General features: G+C 34.0%; 2 protein-coding genes across 8 annotated transcripts in view; one reads left to right on the top strand and one right to left on the bottom strand.

Moving 5' to 3' along the window:
- The window catches only part of LOC114329671 (aquaporin AQPcic), a 50,387-nt gene extending 37,907 nt beyond the window's left edge, over positions 1-12,480 (bottom strand). The window contains exons 1-2 of one of the 3 annotated variants that reach the window (XM_028278857.2): positions 12,234-12,480; positions 1,910-2,118 (exon numbers count right to left, since the gene is read on the bottom strand). In XM_028278857.2, the coding sequence (XP_028134658.2) occupies positions 1,910-2,118; positions 12,234-12,249 (225 nt within the window). In that variant the 5' untranslated portion in view covers positions 12,250-12,480. The remainder of the gene's footprint in view (positions 1-1,909; positions 2,119-12,233) is intronic. The other 2 variants (XM_050647343.1, XM_050647344.1) reach the window with 2 other exon arrangements.
- Positions 1-24,335, top strand: part of LOC114329669 (breast cancer anti-estrogen resistance protein 3 homolog) — a 288,951-nt gene that overhangs the window by 244,852 nt on the left and 19,764 nt on the right. The gene's annotated exons all lie outside the window — the stretch shown is intronic.

Genomic DNA, 24,335 nt, shown 5'->3' with positions numbered 1-24,335 from the left:
AATTTATCTCTTGCCATTTTGACCACACGTGTCTCCCCATTCTGGTTATGTGGTTGGTAGATTCTATTTATTGTCCATTCGTTTATACACTGTACTTTATATTGTCTTTGTGATATACTAGGTTTAGGTTATTGGTTATTTGTATTTCGCGCGGTGTCACTGCTCATTTTGACATCAGTGACCAAAACTAGTCCGTTAAATGTCCGGCTTTTATTTAAAGTATAGTAATGTCTCGAGCACGTGTGTGTGTCAGTAGAATAGTTAGGGCTGGTACATTACAATCTTCTAATGTCTTCACTCCTCTTTCGATCTCTCAACGTGTTTCCTGTAATTCTTCCCAGTACTCTCATTTCTGCCGTTTCCAGTAGTCTTTGTGCTGTGGCTGTATGGGTCTTGTTTCTGATGCATATATCATTATTGGTCTTAAACTGGCTTTATAAATTATTGACTTCATCTCAGTGTTAATATGTCGGTTTCGCCATATAGTGTTATTAAGGCATCCTGCCAGCCTATTTGCTTTTTGTACTTGATTTCTCACTTCTTTATCCAGGTTTCCGTAACTTGACAATGTAATTCCAAGATATTTTAATTTCATTACTTGTTCAATACTGATACTATCAATTTCTATTTTACATCTGATTGGTTATTTACTGATTACTATTGTTTTGGTTTTCTGAGATGAAATTGTCATAATGAATTATTTTGCTATGTTAAATCTGTGGACTAATCTTTGCAGACTATCTTCATCTTGGACTATCAATATTGCGTCGTCCGCGTAGCAGAGTATTTTTACTTTTTATATTTTGTTTCCCATTCTAGATCCTCTTCCTTTGTCAACGTTTTTGATGATTACATCCATGATTAAATCGAAGAGCATATGACTCAGTGAGTCTCCCTGCCTTATTCCGTTGCCATATCTATAGGTTCTGTAAGTTGTCCATCTATTCTGACTTCCATTTTGTTGTTTTGGTAGATGTTTTTATGATATCTAGGGGACTTCTCTATTATACAGAAGATGAATTACATTTTAACCGCAGTTATGTCTAACAAGAAATTATCTTTGTCCCCGTTCTTGTGTAGTGTGACGCCTCACAACCCGGCCTAATTCTTCTCGATATTTCTCCGCGTTACGAGTAAAGGCCAGATCTTCCACGGCGATTCAAGGCGACCGCTGCCAGAGTATTTAAGAACAGGAATCCGATCACAGGCCAGTCAGTCAATGAACGAGCCGCGACGCGTGATATAATTGTATTCGATCGGATTTAGTGAAATGTATTTATTAGTTATCGGAAGTATGTTCAGTTAATTAAATCATAAATTTGAGTTGTAAATAAATTAGATGTGTTATTTGTAATTATTAAAATAAATAAGTGATGTAAATAAAATAATATAAGTAAGTCTTCCTTTATTTAAATTAAACTTAGTGCCTAAAGATATAAATAAATAAAATAGTAGAGTCAATCGCGTAACAGTAGGATAATGGTTACGGACTCCTTCCAGTTGTTTGGGATTCTTTTTTCTTTTAATATTTTATTAAAAAGGGAATGGAGAGTATTAATTACCACTTTTCCACCATATTTCAGCATTTCTGCATTTATTCCGTCTTTTCCAGGCGATTTGTTGTTTTTCATTTCTTTGAAAGAAAGAAAGAAAGAAAAAAAAAGAGATTTGAAAGGCATTACATTCAAGAAAACGAAGGTGCATGCAAAAAAGGAAACATAAGGTGCTGTAATTGTGGTGAAATGGGACACGCACGAAATTCAAGTAAGAACACAAATCAGTAAACTTGCCAACACTTGAAATAATAGCACGTATAGGCCTTGGGGGCAGTATATTTTATGGTGACGTGATTTTATTTACAAATTTCTACATAATCTATTTGAAATGTGAACTAAGAGAAATTGCCTACCTGGATAACTACTGTTACAGCCAAACCAGCTGCCATGCTAACGTGTAAAACGGTTGCATCTCCCTGGATGTCCAAAGTGGCTCCAGTACAGGAAAGAAACAGTAAAACGGCAGTTCCGAAAAATTCTGACGTCCCACAAATAACCAAGTCCTTTAGAGTAACACGTCTCGCTGGCGGTACATTATTTTCTGGAAATATTACCAAAGTTTCTGAAATTTTACGTAAATAAAACTCATCGATTATTTTTATCACAGAACAAAACAAACAAAATAGCTAAAAGCTACAAATATTGAAAAAAATGGTGTGTATCACTTTTTTACAAGTATTTAAATTGTTGAACTCTTTCAAAAGTGTAGTTTTCTATTGTTACGATAGCCAACCGCACATATTCTTACCTAGGCCAACTCTGACCACCCATATCTTAGAACACACGAGTAGACGAGTGTCCCCCGCCAAACCTATTCTAGGCTTCTCTGGAATGGAGGCTAATAGAATGAAAATTTCGAGATCAGGGTTGACATCGTTTTTTCTAGAACGAATGAAAGTATTTAGATAGAGAATTCATTAATAAATTAAAAGACCGTTAAAAGCGCTACACTTTCTAGATTTCTCTCGCCTTGATATATTAACATATGTTTGGTCTGCCCCTATGTTATCGAGCATCCTGTAACATTCTAACTAATTTGGTAATGTGAAGCTCAAAGTTGGCTATAATTTTTGTTATTGACTTTTATTGCTATCTATTACTATAGCGGATCTACTGAGCTTTATCATACTAATCAGTCACCCTGTATATAAATATTATATTCATTTCCAAAATCCATCATTCTTACTAAACATAAATATTGGAAATTAAATAATTTTCTTCTGACTTGCTGTGGATTTAAATTTTAAAATTGTTTGAGGCCCACTGATCATCGCTTTATTACAAACCGGCCATCTAAACTGGTTTTGACTATACATATTATATTCAAATTCGCGTAGCGCGAAATTTGGCCAATTTGGGGAATATCTTCATAGAGTAAGATATTTGTTCGGTGATAAACTATATATTCGTTATGCTCCTTCCACATTAATTCTTTGACGAAGCGGAAGAAGCGATTAGTGTAATAATCCCTAATTCCTGAAAATTTCCGGTTCAAGTAATTCGTCTCCGCTTTCTGCTTTGCGCCAGAAAGTCAAGGATAGATAATAATATGTCTCCATATTGATTTTTATTCAAAATTTAAATTAAAATTCAAATGAAAATCTTCGTAAGTGGTAAAAACTATAGTTTTAAAAGAGTAAACAATTTTGAATATCTGGCTGTAATATTCGCGAGAATAGCAAAGGAGAATAAAAAATTAGGCAGTTTAAGAGCCCTCTTCTTCTTTTTCTTCTTCTAATGACACTCTGTCTGTAGAGTAGGGAGTGTGAGTCAAGTCCCACAGCACTTAGGCCACAATTGACCCATTGTACATCCTCCCAGGGGGTTGTCGTCCTTAGTTCATTATCCATCCTGCCATTTCCAGGAAGGTGGACAAATCACCTGGTGACATCTCCCCTATATCGGCGGGTGTAGGCCAAGGCTCGCCGAACGCATACTCTCGTATTGACGATAACTCTGGACATTCACATAGGACATGCTCGACAGTTTCGTCATCTCGTTCACTTCTAATGACACTACAACCTTTTGTAAATCTTGGCCTCCTTAACAGCATTCTTCTATTCTGCCCTGTTGTCTACTTTCCTTCGCCACTGCCTGATGTTCATGGTTTTAAGATCCCCCTCTACGTCGTCGATCCATCTTCCCCTTGTTCTATTTTATTGGGGCTTCTATTTCTGTATTACTTTTACAGCTCTATTATCTGGCATTATTTCTAGGTGACCGAGCGAGTTTAGTCTTTGTGACTTTAGAAATTCGCTTAAAACAATATCTGCGCTCTGCATTAGTTCATCCAGCTCGTCATCATCATGTGCTACAGCCCAATGAAAGAGCCTCGACCTTCTCAAGTCTATTACGCCAGTCAGTCCTATCCATTGCCAACCTTGCCAGTTTGCTGCGGCTATTTTTCTCACATCCTTATCTACACCATCCTTCCATCTAAGTTTTGGCCTACCCCTATTTCTACTTTCCACAGGTTGTGACATAAGGATTCTTCTAGGAGGGTTGTTATGCTGTGATCTTGCTAGATGTCCTGCCCATCTTAGTCTTCCTATTCTTATAAGAGATACTACGTCTTTACCACCAAATATATGTTTATATCTGTGGTATACCTCGTAGTTGTACCTCCTCCTCCAAATACCATTTTCACAGATGCCACCGAATATTCATCTGAGGATCCTTCGTTCAAATATAAGCAGAAGGTTTTCATCTGCCTTGGAGATGGTCCATGTCTCCGATCCATATGTCAACGCTGGTTGTATAAGGTTTTTGTATATGGTTATTTTTGTTTTTTGGCTTAAGTTTCTGCTTCGCTTGATTTCTTTCGTCATGACGTTCTCCTTGGTGATCAGGGAGCCTAAGTATGTGAATTTGTCCACCTCTTTAAAGGTAGAGTTATCAACAGTGAATTGGTGACCGATGTTTCTGGCTCTATTGTTGGGTGTTGATGCCAACATCTTAGTTTTCTCCTCGTTTACAGGCCCATATTTTTTGAGGTATTTGAGAAGGTGGTATACATGTTGAAGAGGAGACACGCCAGCGCATCTCCCAGTCGCAGCCCAACATTTGTTTCAAATAAGCTCATCCAGCTCGTGGTTCATTTTAATTTTTTTACGAACCATCGCTGCATTGGGTTGGTCCAAATATCTTTTGGATAAAGAACCCTAATGCATTCAAAGTACGTTTCTAGACAAGGAAAAGTCCGTACATGTAAAAGAGTAATTAGACTCATAGTAACATATTATGCCTAACATATGGACTTTAAATAAGAAGGAATAGGATACTCTGGAAAGGAAAGGAGAAAAGCGAAACTAAACAAAAATATCGGAGAAAACAAACTAAACAAAAATATAAAGAAGGTCTATTCAAGGAAAGAATACTAGAAAAAATATGTTGGAACATGAAAGGAAGCTCTAACACGATTTGGAGAAAAATGGCCATTATTATTAGAGAGACGGCTAAAATTATATAAAAAGTGGCAAGAAACCAGATCGGACATAGATCTTCAAAACTATATGGTCGCCAAAAAGAGAGCGAAAGTAGCAGTAGCAAAAGCTAAAGAAGAAGCGTATTCAAACCTATACGATCAACTTGATACCAGGGAAGGCGAAGCATACATATATAAAATAGCCAAACAGAGAGCAAAGAAAGCAAGAGATTTTAATCAGATTAGATGTAACCGAGATGAAAATAATAAAATACTAATTCACGAAAAGAATGTCAAAAAGAGATGGAGAAAGTATTTTGACAGTTTATTAAATAAAGAATTTGACAGACAGCCTTTGGAGTTAACGGAGACAGTAACAGCAATGGTTAGCAGAATAACAAACGAGGAAAGCGCGTCAAAAAATAAAGAAAGGAAAAGCAGTCGCACCAGATTATATTCCTGGGGAAGTATGAGAGCATTGGGAGAGACAGGAATAAGTTGGCTAGCAGGTCTATTTAATGGAATTATGGAAGTTGGACAAATACCAGACGAATGGAGAAGCAGTATATTAGTACCTGTCTACAAAAACAAAAGAGACATACAACAATGTACAAACTACAGGGCTATAAAACTACTTAGCCACACCATGAAAATATGGGAGAGAGTAATTGATAGGCGGATACGTGAAGAAACCGAAATATCCGATAATCAATTTGGCTTTATGCAGGGTAGATCAACAACAGATGCAATTTTCATTGTAAGGCAACTGATGGAAAAAATACAGGAATAAAGAGACCAACGCTCATATGGTATTCATTGATCTTGAGAAAGCATATGATAGACTTCCTCGTGAGATTCTGTGGTGGGCACTCAATAAGAACGGAGTCCCTGGCGAATATGTAAAAATTGTGAGAGATATGTATGAGGGAGTAACGACTAGTGGTAGGACAGGTGTGGGAGAGACTGATAAATTTCAGGTGAAAGTAGGATTGCACCAAGGCTCGGTGCTTAGTCCTTATTTATTCTCATTAGTTTTGGACCAGATAACAGCGAAACGACAGGGTAGCATTCCATAGTGCCTAATGTATGCTGATGATGTAGTGTTAATAGGAAATAGTGAAAGAGACTTAGAACAAAAACTGGAACAGTGGAGGCAAGCTCTGGAGGAAAAAGATTTAAAACTTAGTACCTAGGACAAAAACAAAGTATTTGGAATGTTCATTTAAAGATGGAGTTACTACAAATAAAATGGTATCTTTGGATGGTGAAATGATTGTGAAAAGCAATAGTTTTGAGTACCTAGGATCGGTATTACAGAGTAATGGAGAAAAAGATGGAGATGCGTGCAGTAGAATTAGGGCTGGATGGAAGAAGTTGATGGGCAGTGAAAAAGAAAGAGAAACAACGAATACATGTGGCGGAAATGAGAATGCTTTGATGGATGAGTGGAGTGACAAAGAACGATAAAATTAGAAATGAGTATATTAGGGGAAATCTAGGTGTGGCACCAATTGATGCCAAAATGAGAGAGCATAGGTTAAGATGGTTTGGTCATGTTCAACGTCTAGACGTTAATCACCCAATACGAAGAATAGCTGAAGTGCAGATTCCTGGAAGGAGTAGGAGAGGAAGACCAAAGAAGACCTGGGGGGGAGACGATAAGGCAGGACATGTTGGTAAAGGGGATTAACATTGATATGACCCAAGATAGAATTGTGTGGAGAAATTCAATTAGGGAAGCCGACCCCGCATAGGGATAAGGCAAAGAGAATGATGATGATAGGATACTCTGGAAAGATGGGACGGGAAAATATTGAGACACGTATTTGGAGGAAAGAAGACAGAAGACGGGTGGGAGGGAAGAACCGACAACGAATTAATGGCTTTGTACAGAGAACCTACCATTACCAGATTCGTCAAGAACCAAAGAAACAGATGGTTGGAACATGTAAAAATAATGACAGCGAACAGAATGCCTAAACTAGTTATGACCAAAAAAAGAGATACGAGGCAGAACGAGTAACGAGGTGAATTAATAAAGTGTAGGAAGACTTTAAACACGAGAAGGTGAGAGACTGGAAGAGAAAAGCACAAAACAGAAGTGACTGTAGAAATATTGTTCATCAGGTTCTTCAAAGTAGTTGAATTTTGTATGTATGTAGGTACTTAAGTTTGAGTTTTGTTTAAAATAATAATTGTTTTTATAATATCCAGCGGGATCTCTTTATTATACAAGAGATTTAGTACATCTTTAAATCTTACTCTGTCAAATGCCTTTTTAAAGTCGATAAAACATAGGAATGCGGGCCTATTGTATTCTAATGCTTTCTCTGTAATGTGTTGTAACAAATATTGCATCTGTAGGTATTACAAGACCTTCCCGTACAGAAACATTGTTGCTAATCTGCTTATAAGCTGATTTATTAGCTGCATTTATAATAATACAACCAAGGTATTTGAACTTGTCAACTTTTTCTAATGGTTTACTGTCCACTAATATTTGACCTTGATTATGTTGTCTACTAATGACCATGATTATGTTTTGTCAAATTGTTGAAAACCCCGAATTTCTGAAGGTTTCTTATACGTCTTCTAAGAACTTTAATATTGTTTAATTAAGAACATATACAAATATTTGCTCATAAAACACTCGTAACGAAAATGTGATTTAAAAAAATATAACTCTGCATTTACGTAATCTTTTAATAGCACAATTATTATTGTACTACCTAATTACTCGTAACCTAGTAATAAAAATTTAAAGCCACGTTTATTTTTGAATTAATCAACATGATAATCTTGGTCCCGATGAAATAACAAATAGAGCTTAAAAGAATATGGTTAACAAGAGATCTAGATGTAGGCACTAAAATATCAGCGGCAAAAGAGTGAGCTTGTTTTTCAGGATCTGTGTATTAGAAACCGGTTTCTGCTGCCAATTTTCATTCTAAACGAAACTCAGAATCTGAGCACTTATATAGACAGAACATTTAGCACCCATAATAAATTAGTAACTTTTCCAAACTTTTTTTCCCAATTTTTCACATGGGAAAAACAATCTTATATTTTTAGCTGTATCATTCGATAATTTTCAATCAATATTAAATTATAAGGAGGACATATCGAGGACGGAGTGGTAAAGGAAGCATTAAGGACATTAACAGAAAATCACCAGGAGAGGACAGAATATCGAACGAACTCTGATCTGACTTAACAACTATTACAACTATGTACAACTAATACTTCTTCTTCTTCTTCTTCTTCTCGTTGTCCTTATGCCCTATAAGAGCGTCGTACTTTGGTATCACCTATCCATCTTTTACACATTTCTTCCACGCCTTCTGGTCTCCTGCCATTTCCTTCATCTGTTGCACTGTTTTCCCCCTCTTTGTCCCGATTTCCTCGATTTGCTCCATCCACCCCTAGGTCTGCCCCTTAGGTATTATTAATCGCATAATATATTTTCGTAGCTTTCTTTGTCCTATTTGCAATTTCTAGGTCTAGCTTTCCGTCATTTGATATTATCGTGCCCAGGTACTCGTAGGCCGTCACCCTCTCGAATTCTTGTCCTCTACAGAACACTCGTATTTCGCCTCCAATCTCCTGCTCCTGCTGACCTATCTTCATCGTCTTGCATTTGCTGATGTTTATTTCTAATTTCATTTTCTCTATTTCCTCAGTCCATACATCAATTAGTCGTTGCATCTTTCTCGGGTTGTCTGCTATGTGAACGACGTCGTCCGCATACAGTTCTTCAATCATAACTAGTGTTAGGTGTGTGTAGCCTATTATTGTTTTTAACTGATTTGTCCTTATTTTTACAGTTTTAAATAATTTATCCATAATTATGACGAATAGGAGTGGGATTAGGCTATCTCCCTGTTTTATCCCCTTGTTCATCCTAAATTCTAGTGATCTGCTACCTCCCATTTGTACTTTTTACACCACTCTACTGTACGTACTTTTAATCTACAACTAATACAAAACAGAATACCACAAGAATGAAGATCAAGCATTCTAATACGTCTCTTCAAAAAAAGAGACTAATCGGACCCGGATAATTACTGAGGAATTAACTTATTAAACACAACAATAAAATTAACAACAAAGTGATAAGAAACAAACTGAATGAAATATTAGAACATTAGTAGAAGAACAACACGGTTTTAGGTTGGGAAGATCATGCATCGACGCTATATTTATAATGAAGCAAGTTGAAGAGAAATCATTAGAATACAACCAACCGGCATATTTATGTTTCATGGACCTTAAGAATGCATTTGACAAGGTCGAATTCACGGAAGTTATCCATTTGTTATATTCAAGAGAGGTGCCCCTAGGAATTATTAAAACGATCGAAAACATATACCAGAATAACGCAATAAAATTAATAACAGTGGAAGATGAATTAACTGACACAATTGAAGCTGGCAATGGGATAAGACAGAGGAATTCCTTGGCTCATTTATTGTTCAACCTGATCGTGGATGAAATAATAAAAAAATTAAAAACTAAGGAAGGATACCAAATGGGAGACAAACAACATACAATAATCTGTTATGCAGACGATGCAATACTAATCTCTCAAAATTAAGATAATTTACAACGTATGGTGCATCAATATAATATAACCGCCAGAAAATTAACATGTTAATTTCCCCAAAAAAGACAAAAAAATGGTTATAACAGCAAATCCAATAAGATGTAGAGAAGAGCTAGAGGGTCAGATAATATAACAAGTGATAGAGTTTAAATAACTAGGCATTGCACTATCTATCTAGGGAAAGCTCGAAACAGAAGTAGAAGATCAAGTGAATAGAGCCAACAAAGCCGCAGGTTGCCTGAATGACATAATATGGAGAAATAAAAATATCGGAAAAGAAATGAAAGGCAGAATTTACCAACAGTCATCAGACCAATAATGACATACGCGCAGGAACACGACCTGACACAGAGAGGATAAAAAGATTGCTAGAAACAGCGGAGATGAAAACCCTTCGAAAAATAGATGCTAAGGCTCTATGGGACAGAGCTAGAGGCAGTGGCGGCTCGTACCACTTTAAGAAGGTAGTGCCAGAATTCGGACAGCCGCCAACATTTTTAGTGACGGGTTCACGATATTGTCAAAAAAGTTATAGAATAAAAATTAAAAAAATAGGCGCTGATACTTTTACCTTATGTATCTTATGTCTATTTATCTCAAGTGCCAAGAAATTGTTCAAAATTTATCAAAACAGTTCCGTAAATTCATTAACAATAAAAAACTCTCTTCTTACAACCATTATTTACTGCTAATATTACTTAGCTTGTATTACGATTTAGTCTCTATTTACAAAATTATAAAAATAATACTATTTCATTATTTACACACATGCACAAAGTTGTGTTAATACCACTTTTAAAGTTTACGATACATTCTTCTTGTTTTTTTTTGGTTGCAAAGTTTTCAATGACTTTATTATTAAAATTATCAATACCATTTACAAAATGCTTTTCTGCAGATAACATACCTAAGTCGTTCTTCTTTCATTGTATTTTTAACTAATGTTTTAATTCGTTTTAACATCGAAAAACAACAGCGTTCTGCTTTAGATATTGATATAGGAATGGTAATTAAAATGCTTAAAAGTTTAGTAGTTTCTTCCAATGTGCTTTTTAAACCTTCCTCATTTAATAAAACTCATAGCGGAATAGCCCCAGAGGTAGTACTTAATTCGTCTCACTAATACAGTACTTCTAATTCAGTTTTAAACCGAGTTTTGTTTAAAAATTAAAATTGTCTCCATGTTTCATTAAAAAATGATTCGGGGAACTGACGCTTGTAAGCAGAAAACTTCTCAGACATAAATATATTAGAAGCAACTACATGTCAGGAGACGGTAGACCTTTGAAAGATCTGGAACTTTAAATATTATGAACCTTTAAGTCGTTGTCTATTCGGCGCTAAAATTGACCAGTTTCTTAAATATGCCTCTATTTTGTGAATTTTTTTTCGTCGTGACCTCTTTAAGCTAACTCGAAAGCTCCACAAAACCTTATAAAATTTGTAAAGAAAAACCACCAAAAGAGTTTTTTAAGATACTAATCTGATTCACTGTCAATTAATACATTAAACTTAAGAAATAATCAAAATATTATTTATACTACACCCACGATCATGATGCACTAAAAGTTTAATAATAATATTATAAATACAAAAACTTTAACAGAAAATAGACATAACAAAAGCGACAAGCCAGCACTTAAAGAAACTCAAAATAAATAGATACCCGTGTGTCCGGCACGAGATTCTCATTTAATGTATACTAAATAGTCCAATATATCTCTTTCTCTGTCACTTATATAGGATGCTCGTAAAATCTTTCTCTTTTCAGCCGTGCCGGTACCAATTTTGGCTCAAGATTCTCCAGCCGAATAATCTCCTCTGTAAGTGGCAGCGATTGTACTACGCGCACAGTTGCCAGATTTTATATAATTTATGAAGATAAAAAGAAATACACACACAAAATTAACAGGCATTAAAAGATTTTAAAAATAAAAATATGCTTCTGCATAGTTAGGAAGGTAGTGCCGTGGTTTTATGGCACTACCTCACTGGCTAGAGGTACAGATATACGACGGAGATGCAAGGTGGAGAACATTAATAACTGGGTAAGAAACAGAAGAATAGAATGGAATGACCACATAAGCCAAATAACAACAAATAGAGTAGTAAGGATAGCGAGAGAAGTTCCCCAATAGGAAGACGATCAGTGGGAAGACCACGAAAACAATGGAACGACAACTTATTGGAGGCACATTGAAAAATAGACAGAGTCATGTCTATACAAAAAGAAGAAGAAGAAGAAGAAGGGTATTTAAAAGAAAAAAACGAGGAAATGAACACACTAAGAGAATGAAAAAATGAGGAGTGGTGAGAATCACCCGTAGAATATCACGAGTTGGATATCATGGAAGCCTTTCATGAAAGAGGCGAAGTTATGTTATAAATAATGAGGGGCAAGTATGTGAAGATATAACAGACAATAAGAAGAAGAAAATACAGAAATAAACGTAAAATATGTTATTTTTATCCGAATGCAAGTCAAGCATTAAAAAAATAGGAAAAAATCCATTATATATAATTGTCAAGATTATATAAATCAGCTGACCATAAATTACTTCATGTTACACATACATAAACAAGCAATTAAACTTAAACATATAAAACATAATATAACAACGAAAATTTTGAGAAAAATATTTGAACGTACCTTTAAAAGTGGCCATGGCAAACTGGGACCCTTAGCAAACCTTTTCGATCTTCCTATGATACTACCGTATTGCCGACTGTCATATTTGATACTTACTAAGCTTATCTAAATTTGATGTTGCGAATATGTATTCTGGATTTAACAAGCGTGATAATAATTAAGCAAAGTAATAATTTGTTTACTCCTTACATAAAAAAAATTAAATAAAAAAAGTCCAACGTTCAAGACACCACACCAAGATGTATCCGCGAATACTAAACGTTTTCTTGAAATTTTTAAATTCTTTAGACAAATATAAGGTGGGATGTTTTATTATTATCAGGATTGTTTGCAAACACCGATGACTGCGTTATTTATTATCCATATAAATAAGAATCTGATCAATTAAGAATAATTTGAAAAAGTATTCGTTTTCAAAGTGAGGAGCAGACTTTCAAATCGCACTTTGTCCTTATTTTACATTTTTCAGGAAATTGGGAAAACTGCCACTCCGTTATTAATAAAAGTTAAAAAAACACAAAACTTGAAAAATGTACTTTTTTATTTTTTAATTTGCCCTATTTATTAGTAACAACAAGCTTTATTATTAAAAAAAAACGGATAAAATATAGTGTAATTGTCCCTAAATGATTAAAATAAAAATATGAACTGAAAATGCATTTCTGCTTGTTTGGAAAGCAATATAGTAAATTAAAAACAAATCATGACATGTAAATGTCGTCCTCCAGAAGGCATCAACATTCTTCTCCATCTTCACATTGATCGCAGGTTATTACCTGCGATCTTATATCTTCACTTTTTCAATTATATTTTCACGATACTAATCTTTCAAAATTGGATCTAACCAAGTTAACTCTGGATCTAATATAGGCCTGGATCCCGCGTACCAAAAAAAAGTTGATTAATACCGAGCTGAAAATTTGTTAATAGCTTAAGGGTGTCTAGTCGGACAAACTTTGATATAGGGGAACACTGGAACAGGGGAAGTTTTAATTGTGGAACAGTTTAAAAATTTGGAACGTCAGATTACGAAAACGCCCAATGTATTTTGTCGGACAGAACTTCCAATTGATTTGCTACCGTTTCATTAAACTCTCATGCAAAAATCAGACTGCTATTTATCACCAATATAATTCCTGTCATTTGACATGTTCTTCGTGTCCCACTCATTAAAATGCTCAGTTGGTGATAAACACCAGTCTGATTTTTGCATGATAGTTTAAGGTACTAGTACACTTTAGAAGACCAATAATAATAATTTTTTTCAAGAATTTTTTTCTCAGAACCTTTATTAAAAATGAACATAAAACTTTTTACATATTAATATCCAACTCTTAGAGAGTACAAAAAATATAACTTTTTTCATTTATGCATGTACACTAATATTGTAGAGGGCGCAAAAGTCGAGACCTCGAAAAATGATGGCGGACAGTTAATCTCAGGAATGGGATATCTAAAATAAAAAAATCGTACTGCATTTGAAAAGGGAAGGTTTCTTGCGTGACAATTTACCACAATTTGACCAAATAATAAAAAATAAATATTTTTTAGCCATGAAAAACTGAAGAAAAACAGGCGATTTTTTCACAAATTTTTTTCAAATTTCCGTAAAATCTTTTTTTTTGCGGAATTTTTCACTATCGGTAGTAAATTGTCACGTTGTCCTTTTTCAAATGCCGTACGGGTTTTTTTGTTTCAGAGATCCCAATCCTGAGATTAACTGTCAGCCATCGGAACTACTTTTTTTCGAGGCCTCGACTTTGGCGCCCTCTATAATATTAGTGTACTTGCATAAATGAAAAAAGATATATTTTTTGTATTCTCTAAGAGTTAGATATTAATATGTAAAAAGCTTTATGTTCACTTTAAATAAAGGTTCTGAGAAAAAAATCTTGAAAAAATGCTTATTTTTGGTCTTCTAAAGTGTACTAGTACCTTAAGGAAATACTAACAAATCAATTGGAAGTTCTGTCCGACAAAATACATGGAACGTTTTCGTAGTCTGACGTTCCAAATTTTTAACTTGTTCCACAATTAAAACTTCCCCTGTTCCAGTGTTTCCATACATCAAAGTTTGTCCGACCAGACACCGTTAAGCTATTAACAAATTTTCAGCTTGCTATTATTTAACTTTTTTTGGTACGCGGGATCCATGTCTAATACCCATTCTTTGTCTGATAAATGTGATAAACTAACTAAAAATTGTGATAAGCTATCCAGTTATTTCTTCTTAACAGCAGGCTCCATTGGCAATTCCGGCAGTACCTGATCTATAACTTTTTTGAGTGAAAGTGCTGCATGTTTTATGTCATACAAAGTCCAATCATAGCCCAGCTTGCGGACTTGTCCTTCCTTACAATATATTTCATAATATTTGTTGGTGACTTGCATGTAGCTCAACTTGACCAAAATCTCGATCAGCTGGCATAAACGAATGGCCAGACGAACTGGAAACGTCATTGTAATTGTTTCAAATATATAGTTTAGTATAAAACACTAAAGAGATATTGAGGGAGGGTGTTTAACTGGAGGAGAGCAGCCAGGGACAGAGATATTAGAGGCGTATGCTGGGGAAAACCTGAGCCCGACTTGGGCTGTAGCTTTAGTGAAAAACAAAAATAAGTAAAGTTATAATAAATATCAATATGCAAATAAAGACGTAATCTGCCGAACACAACATGCTTGTACTAGAAAGTATGCTGTCCTTCTAAGAAGAGTATGGGTTGGGACTGACGCTCAAAGTCCAATTCTGACCTTACTGGTGCCAACGTCGCTTAGCATTGGATATGCATTTCCGGTCGAGATAGCAAGCTTAAGAACTAATTAGCCTGGATCGAAACCATATACTATCACGTCAGCTGTCATGTTCAGAACCGTGAAACGGCTCACTTGCAGAACGCAACATTTCCGCGGCACAGAGCAACACAGTTTAACATATAGTTCAGCCTAGAACATGGTCAATCAATCTATGATTTCCGAGATGTATCGTCTGCACTCCGTTTCCGACTAGAATATCTCTGATCTTTATGAATCTTCTTCTGACCTAGTGGTAGTAGTCTTCCTGGACCTCTTCATGGCCACCTTCCTCAGTGGTATGTACTGGAGCTTTTCTTGGATTTTTGCATTCGTAGTTTTGTCTTGTTACTGTGATCCTTGGATTAGTCTGTAGCAAGCCGTCTCTGTTCTTATGAGCTTCTTCCAGTTAGTCTCTGGGACTGCATATGACACCACTATAACGTAGAAAAAGGATCTTCTTGGGCTGTGATAGAGGGCTTATTTTGAAAATGTAGACTTCTAGGTACATACTTTAACGTCTTCTCACTGGATCCTATTGTCTCTTGTTCGTATTTCTTCTCTGGGTGGTTATTATTGTGTGAAAATAATGAATTAGGTTTTCTTTATGTTGATTTGGTTCTTTCATTTTTCTGTTTCGTCGGCTAATCTATCCAGATGGTTTCTTGTGTTGACCTTGGTTGCTGTGTAGATCGCTGTATCTGCGTAGAGAGCTGTGGTTATTCTGGCATCAGTAAGCAGGTCTGAAACAAAAATGTTATATATCATTTATAGGACTAGATACCATCAAAGTGTAATCAGAGAAGGAGCTTACATAGAGCAAGGTTTTGTTAGATTACATAGAGCTACAATACTATCTAGTAATACTTACATTATCAAGCAGTTATTGTTTTGGCCGTGTGTGTTGTCTGTCTATCGGTGGGATACATCATGTCCCATGATCTCTCGTAGAATGTTGTCTGGGTGTCCACCATTGACCTTTATTCGTCGTCTTCTTTTCTTATAAATTGTAAAAATAGAGATTAAGGATGTTACCAGAAAGTGGTTTCACGAGAATTTTCAGATTTATTGTTTACATTTGGGACTTCCGATTTCTTTTCTTTAATAGATGTCGCTACAGCGTTCGACATACGCGAATTGTTTTTATAATTCTGCTTAAATAGGCAGCTTGGTTTCATTTGGATTCAGACGTGTTCATGTAGCCCCACTGAAGAGGTCTGGAGGGACTGAAACGGACGTATGGGGATGGTGAATCATCATCTCTGAACCGAAATAAAATATTAGCTGTCTTTTAATTTTAACTAAAATTTGGGTTTAAAAAAATGTTTTATGTGTCCTGCAGCACTAGATGTAAAGTCTATTTTTGGACAGTAGTACGTTCTTTAAAGGTAAAATATTGCAAAACCTCTAAATTTTAAAGAACGCCTTGGATTGACATGAAATTTGGCACGCACATAGCTAACAAGTCAAAGAAAAAAAGTGATATTGTGCCGATGTGTGCTTTTGCCCTAGGGGTGAGTTTCACGCCCTTTTGAGGGTGAAAAATATATGTACCAAATAAGTCCGGAAATGGATAAAACGACTAATTCTAAGCAACTTTTGCTCTATAAAGTTTTTTCACCAAATTAATACTTTTCGAGTTATTTGCGAGTGAATATGTTATTTTTTTTTACAAAATAACCACGTTTTCAAACGGTTTTTCGCAAATAACTCAAAAAGTAAGTATTTGATCGTAAAAAAAATTCTTATCAAAATATAGCATGTAAAAAAGTTAAAAACATGGTGTATATATTAGGTCAATATATATAGTAGAAGCAGAATTATAGCTAATGAAAAACAAGTTCATATTCGTCAAATTCCAAATCAAATATTTTAACGTGCCATAACCAAAAAACGAAGCACTTTTTTGGGCAAAACTCATTTTAACTTTTTTAAAGTATTTAAAAAACGCTTAATATTGTTTTTAAAAAAAAATTTATCATCAAAAGTAAACAAGTTACGCTCAAAATAAAGTTGGTCCCTTTTTTTGGTAAGAAATCGGGAAAATCACCCCCTAATTAGCATATTTCAAATGAACTTAATTGTTACCACTTCACAAGTTTTTTACTCGCGTATGTATTGATCATATGATCTGTAAGTTTCATCGGTTCAAAGTCCTTATTTTTGAATAAGCTGTAGTTAAAAGGACTTTAACGAGTCACTTAACTAGAAACACCTAATTAGAAACACCGAATCTTAACCAATTTTTGTCTTACAGAAAAACAAATAAATACAAAATATTCAGAAAAGTAAAGCCTACTTTTTTTATTGTTTAAGATTTTTGGTATCTCTAACAATTTTTAAGTTATTTTGAAAAAAAGCATTTTTTTCAAAATTAAAATTTTTAAAAATTTTACTTTAAAACTAAATTTTTTCAAAAATAAGCACTTTGAATCGATGAAACTTACAGATCATATAAATACAACATCAGTAAAGTAACTTGTGAAGCGGTAACGATTAATTTCATTTAAGTTGCTAATTGGAAGGTGATCTTCCTGATTTTTTTTTGCCAAAACAAAAGGGACCAACTTTATTTTGAGCGTAACTTGGTTACATTTGATGCTAGAAATTTTTTTTATAAAAACAGAAATAAAGCTTTTTTCTACGAGCGTGCAAAAATGTCTACTTTTGCGCACGCATTTTAGTTTAGAAAGTTTCACTTTTCCGCACGCGTGTTACTTTTTCCGCACGCGTGTTACTTTTCCGCACGCGGTTTTTACTTTTCCGCACGCGTGTTAATTTAGATATGTTAATATGGCCTTAAAGTAATTATAATACATGCAATAAACTAATATTTGGATATTATTTACTAATTTATTTCAAATATATCTTATTGTGTTCCTGTTTTAGTGAAATTAACGCGACAATTCGATGAAATAAAATTATTTTGACATAATATTCGAAAGTCAAATCGGTAGACAATAACAGTCGTTTTGAATCATCGTCATGGAAACCAAGATTGTCGTCATGCTAACTAATTATATTGAAAGTTTGGTTTTGACAACCTTGTCAAAGAATTAATTTGTGTATGTATTTTCATATTAATTAAATTAATTGATTAAGATTTGGTAATTTTTTAAAGACTCTTAGAAAAAATATTGTTCCTAACTCTTGCAGAAAGTCTCTTTTCCGCACTCGACTGCTTGCCGAACTCCCGCTCCGCGTCGTTCGGCAAACTGCAGTCGCGTGCGGAAAAGAATGACTTTCTGCACTTGTTAGGAAAATAACTATTTTTAAACACTTTAAAAAAGTTGTTGAGTTTTCCCCAAGAATGCTTCATTATTTGGATATTTCACATTGAACTATTCTATTTGGAATTTTTCGAATATGAACCTATTTTTCATTAGTTATAACTAGTGTGACCAACTAGCCCGAAAAATCCGGGACATGGCCCGAATTACGAAGTCGTGTCCCGGCGTCCCGGACAAGGCTTCCGGGCCATCCGAATTTTCAACATTTTCAAAATTGGAAAAAAATCCTTTGTAAAAGGTATAAAATGTTTTATTAAAAATTCCTTTAAAGGGCTACATCACAACAAAACGTTTTCGGTTTTTTATAAAATCATCATCAGTGTTAAGATAAACTTGATGCTAGCTGAGCCACAAAAGAAAAATATTAGGGTAAACACCCTTTAAATATCACATTGATGCGTTATAAGTGCATACTTTGAAAAATTGCCTTGTGATGGTTACATGGCAACTGGGATAATCCTAAGGTAATGTATATCCCAACACGTGGGATCCAAAATTTACTTGTTTACATACCGATGACTTAATGGCAAAAAAATATTTTTCTTTTGTGGCTCTGATCAAGTTTATCTTAACACTGATGATGATTTTATAAAAAATCGAAAACGTTTTGCTCTGATGTAGCCCTTTAAAGAGATTTTTAATAAAAAATTTTATACCTTTTACAAAGGATTATTTTCCAATTTTGTGATTGATGGTATACAGCCAACTACAGGAAAAACATTTCATTTTCTTTGTGGATTTTCAACATTTTGGTAAAATTCCATTTTGAAATTTTTAATAGATTATTCTTCTAAGAATTCACATCAAATTAAATTGGTGGGACGAAAAAAAGTCTAGCATTTCTAGACTGTTATACTATACTAATACCACATCCAAAACGCATGCATTTTATATCAATTCTACGAAAACTCAAAATCTGGACTTTTTCCGGTTTCTGTATTTTAATTATCGTCTTCTGAAAAGACGATTTAAAAACATAAATATCAAATAATGATAATTATATTTTAACCCAAGATGCAATTTACATGGAAATCCAACATTAGTTGATTTTCTAATTTTTCGTTTTTTGAGAACGATTTCCGGATTCAAAGTCGAAACGTCAAAAACTAACAAAAATGTAATTATCAGTAGTAATTTCACAAGAGCTCTAAAATTATTAAATTTTTCCCGAGTGACACTTTGACAGTTTTAATTTCACGACCCGAAGGGGAGTGAAATTATGTCGAAAGTGTCACGAGGGCAAAAATTCTATATTAATTTTAGAGATCGAGTGCAATTTGTTGCGATTATTTCATGAATAAAACTGTTAAAACCAAAATTTTATTGTAATTTATTTATGTAGGTACAAATTAGTACAATTAAACACACAGTTGTTATAAATATTTGACGGTTGAAAGTCATCCATCACTTTTATAATTTTTAAAACATTAATTGTCATTAATGTCACTGAATGTATTTTTTCGTAGCAACGAAGGGCATCTGACGTAATATACTTGACGACGGGACATTATCAAAAATCATCAGTTTATTTTTTATTTCTGTAGCTTTCCATTGGTCAGAATCTCCTATGAATGAAATAATCATTACAACCCATTCCATCAAAAACATTTTTGTCAACATAAAAATGTTAAATAATCAATAAGATGATGATAATCAAGTTTTATGTTAAAAAAAATGGCCCGATTTTCATTGAAAAGTCCCGGATTTTAGGTAGTTTTTTCAGCCTTGTCCCGAATTTGACTAAATTGGAGATGGTCACACTAGTTATAACTCTGCTTTTGCTAGGTATAGAGACCTAATATATACACCGTTTTTTTCAATTTTTTATAGGCTATAGTTTTGGTAAGAATATTTTTTTCGACAAGTGCCTACGTTTTGAGTTATTTGCGAAAAACCGTCTAAAAACGTGGTTATTTTGTTGAAAAATGAACATATTCACTTGCAAATAACTCGAAAAGTATCGATTTAGTGATAGAACTGTATGGAACAAAAGTTGCTTAAAATTAGTCAGTTTATCCATTTCGGGACTTATCTTGGACATATTATTTTTCACCCCCGAGATGGGGTGAAACTCACCCCTAGGGCAAAAGCACACAACGGTACCATATCACTTTTTTTCTTTGACATGTTAGCTATGCGTATGCCAAATTTCATGTCAATCCAAGCGGTTCTTTAAAATGTACAGCAAAAACCGTGAAAGAATGTACTACAGGGAAGTAACAAAATTGAATATTATTTGCGCTACTTGCCATAATATTGTCTATTTAGTAATCATCCTAGAAGATTTATGGGTTATTGTTAATGAATGATTTATTAATTAATATCATGAGGACTTGCGGACATTATTCTTAATGCACCCGTATCTAAAACCCACGGATGACATAAAGCCATAAAAAGATTAACAGATGTTTTAATTTTTATGTTATGTACTCGTCGTATTTCAAACTGTTAAAAATGCGTAAAATTTTTATTTTATTCAAATAATCTGATGTCATTTAAAAAAATAACTGTAAAATACAGCAAATATTGATATATTTGTCACATGTCGATAAAACGAAAATATCTACACATTTTTCAAATTTAATTTGACTGAATGGCTTGGAGAAATGTGTAATTCTTGATTTTTTTTTTGAATTTTGTGACTTGCATGAAGATCGTGTTGAGTTTTGACCTGGAGCTGAAATTGAATCGGAATTGCAAACGGAAATGGAATGTTCATAAATCCTATTTTGGATTCTACGATTAGTTTGGCCTATGTAAGATCGGGGACAGTCTGCACAAGAAATTTCATAAACTCCGTGTTGTTCATTTGGGATGTTATCTTTGACTGATTGGACAAGAGATGAAAGTTTTTTTGGGGGGTAAGGCCCAAACCAGACGAGCCACTCTGCAGCGCTACTCTGTGGATCGACAGAGTGGCTGAAACAGGCGATTTTCTAGCGCCGGCGACTACGCTGCGAAGTGGATCGTTTGGAAGGGTGCGGAGTTTAATGTAATGAGTGAGAAAAAAAAGTAAGCTTGTTCAAATTATTAAAAATTTGCCGGCTAATAAACTTTTAAAAAAGTGTGTTCGTCAAAGTCAGTGTTTGTAATGTCCATAGTTATAAATATTTTATAAAATTTCAACGCTTTTGAAAAAAAGAATGTGTGTACTTTGTACGCACGTAAGAAGTTATACTTCTATTATATGATTTCAACGAAATCAATATACTTTAAACAGTTTCTCTACTACTTTCCAAAAATTTTTATTAAAACTACCAAAAATTAAAAAAATAAAAGAATAAAACACACACAAACACATTGAAAAATGCCACAAATGATTTCTGAAAAATAATTATTGCCAAAAATTTTAATTAAATACGTATTTTCTGAAAAAAATTATATAATAATATACTTACAATCATAAAATCTATAAAAAAAATGATATAACTTGCATTGGGCTTGAACCTACTTCCCGTGTATCCCGCCGTACGAGAGTGGAAGCGATTTCAAACTACACCACCTTCGCGTATAAGTCATGTGGGAATATACACAAACTGAACAACTTTTTGACATTTTGTTTATATGAATTTTTATTAGTTTTTATTTTTGTCGAATTAAAATACAACAATATATAGAGTAAGAAAACGATACATTAGATGAAAATTTGTAGAAAGTTTGTTCGTAATTAGATTATGTAAATTAAAGCATTGCCTACTAGGGGTATAGCATAGCAAGTACTAGGTAAGTACATTATTTTTTTTACATTTTCCAAATAGGTATGAAGATAATTTTTTATTGGAATACAACTGAAACATTTAGAATTACGTACCTGTGGCTTTTAAAAACTATTTAAAAAGTCACTATAATTATAAATTTGATTTTATTTCTGTCCTCGCAACAATAAATACTAATATATTATACAACATTTTTGTTTACCGATATTGACCAAAAGACTAATACCAAATTTTGGTATAAAGACTAATACCAAACTGTCGGTGTGCGCATGCGCGCAGATCAATATAAATTCACCCTCAATCTCAATCGCGCCTAAAGAAGTATAACTTCAAAAATACCAATAAACTCAATAAATGGAATTAAGAAGAACCAGACAAAAACAGCTATATCACAGAAAGAAGCACATAAACAAGAATGTGTGTGTACTTTGTACGCACGTAAGAAGTTATACTTCTATTATATGATTAGATTATAAACGAAATTAATATACTTTTTATTTATATTTTATTTAAATATTAAACTAATTTATACTTACTACTTCTCAAACATTTTTATTAAATCAGTGCCAAAAATTAAAATAATAAAGGAATAAAACACACACAAACACATTAAAAATGCCACAAATGATTTCTGAACATTAATTGTCGGAAATTTTTTTAACTAAATACGTATTTTCTGAAAATAAAATTATATAATAAATATACTTACAATCATAAAATGTATAAAAAAAATAAAAAAATAAAAGTTTCTATTGGGATTCGAACCAACTTACCACGCGTCTGGTATTTGCGTTGTATTGGGGTTCACTTGCATTAAAAGCTTCGCCACAGAGACAGTTTGTCATTATGTGCGAAGATCGACTAACTAAACGGATTAAATTTTTGACATTTTTAACTTATGTAAATCAAATTATTTTGATTTTGAATTGAAATGATTTAGAATTGAAAAAATACAACAAAACATAGAGTAAGAAAACAATATATTAGGTGAATATTGATAGAAATTTTGATGGTAATCAAATTATGTAAATAAAAGTATTACATACTACTTATGTATTTTGGTAGGTTCAAATAGGTAGGTATCGGAGCCCGTATAACGACTAATCAATTTCGCAATCACTTGCATCGTGCGAAGTGGCTATGTTCAAATATCATAACAAAATTTGATCAACTATTTATAAAACACTTACCAGTGTAAGATTCTTTAGCTTTGAATAAGCGAGATCTGCGGCACTCATACTAGTCACAGTTTGATGGGCTTTCACATTGGCATGCAACAATCATCTCTTCTATGTAAATAAGTCCAAAAATATAATATGAAAACTATTTAAAAAGGCAGTATAACCATTAACTAACTTTTTGTTTGTTGTTTCTCTTCCTACAAATTTTAAAACGCAACAACCATACATTATAACCAAACCACAGTCCCACAGCTGTGCCACAGCTGCCATATTGGATCATTTTTGTCATGTCATTTGAACATCCAATCAGAACAAAGTTATAATGCGCATGCGCCCGGTCGCTAGGTTTTACCATATAAAAATTCACCGTCATTACGCCCGTAAAGAAGTATAACTTCAAAAATCAACCAGTACATCGGGTATCCTACAGGCGTAAAATAGTTTGATACAACCTGACAACTGAGTGAAAGTGAAAAACATGTTAGCTTGCAACCTCCTTTTAACTGATATCTTATCGTTTTGTTTTCAACAACAAACAATAAAACCTTTTTTGACCTAGGATGGGACCCCACTATTTAACATAAATAAACAAACAAGATTGTATTTCTTTTGTTCAGTTCAAATGCATCCAATGTATAATAAAATGTAAATAGAAATAGAGAAAACATTGCTTATGGGATTGGGCTCGGCAACTGTGGCTGTCCACAATCGCTCGTCTGGGGTAGGTCCACTGAAGGTCCACTTCACATAAGAACCCACGGTAAATCATCGGAAGCTGCTTTGTGGATCCACAGAGTAGCGCTGCAGAGTTGCCCGTCTGGTTTGGGCCTTTATAATGTCTTTATTATTTTTTTTATTTGAGGATTGTATCGATTTTGTCAGTGACGCCTGCGATGTAAGGAAGAAAAGCTTTCGTATAATGTGAGTCTGAGTCTTTGGGTTGAGGTTGAGCGGGAATTGATGCTTGTGGATTTTTAAACTATACGCTATCTCACCCTCTGTGACCCTGTCACTTTTTACAAACATTTATATAGACGAAACCCTAAATATTCTGGAAACTAAATACAGTATCCAGCAAAACCACTTATCTCTATTGTATTGGAGCATCATTGTAAATGGTGC

This window comes from Diabrotica virgifera, chromosome 3 (assembly GCF_917563875.1).
Source record: "Diabrotica virgifera virgifera chromosome 3, PGI_DIABVI_V3a".
NCBI lineage: Eukaryota > Metazoa > Arthropoda > Insecta > Coleoptera > Chrysomelidae > Diabrotica > Diabrotica virgifera.
The sequence above is the reverse complement of the archived record's forward strand: the minus strand, read 5'-3'. Positions and strand labels throughout refer to the sequence as shown.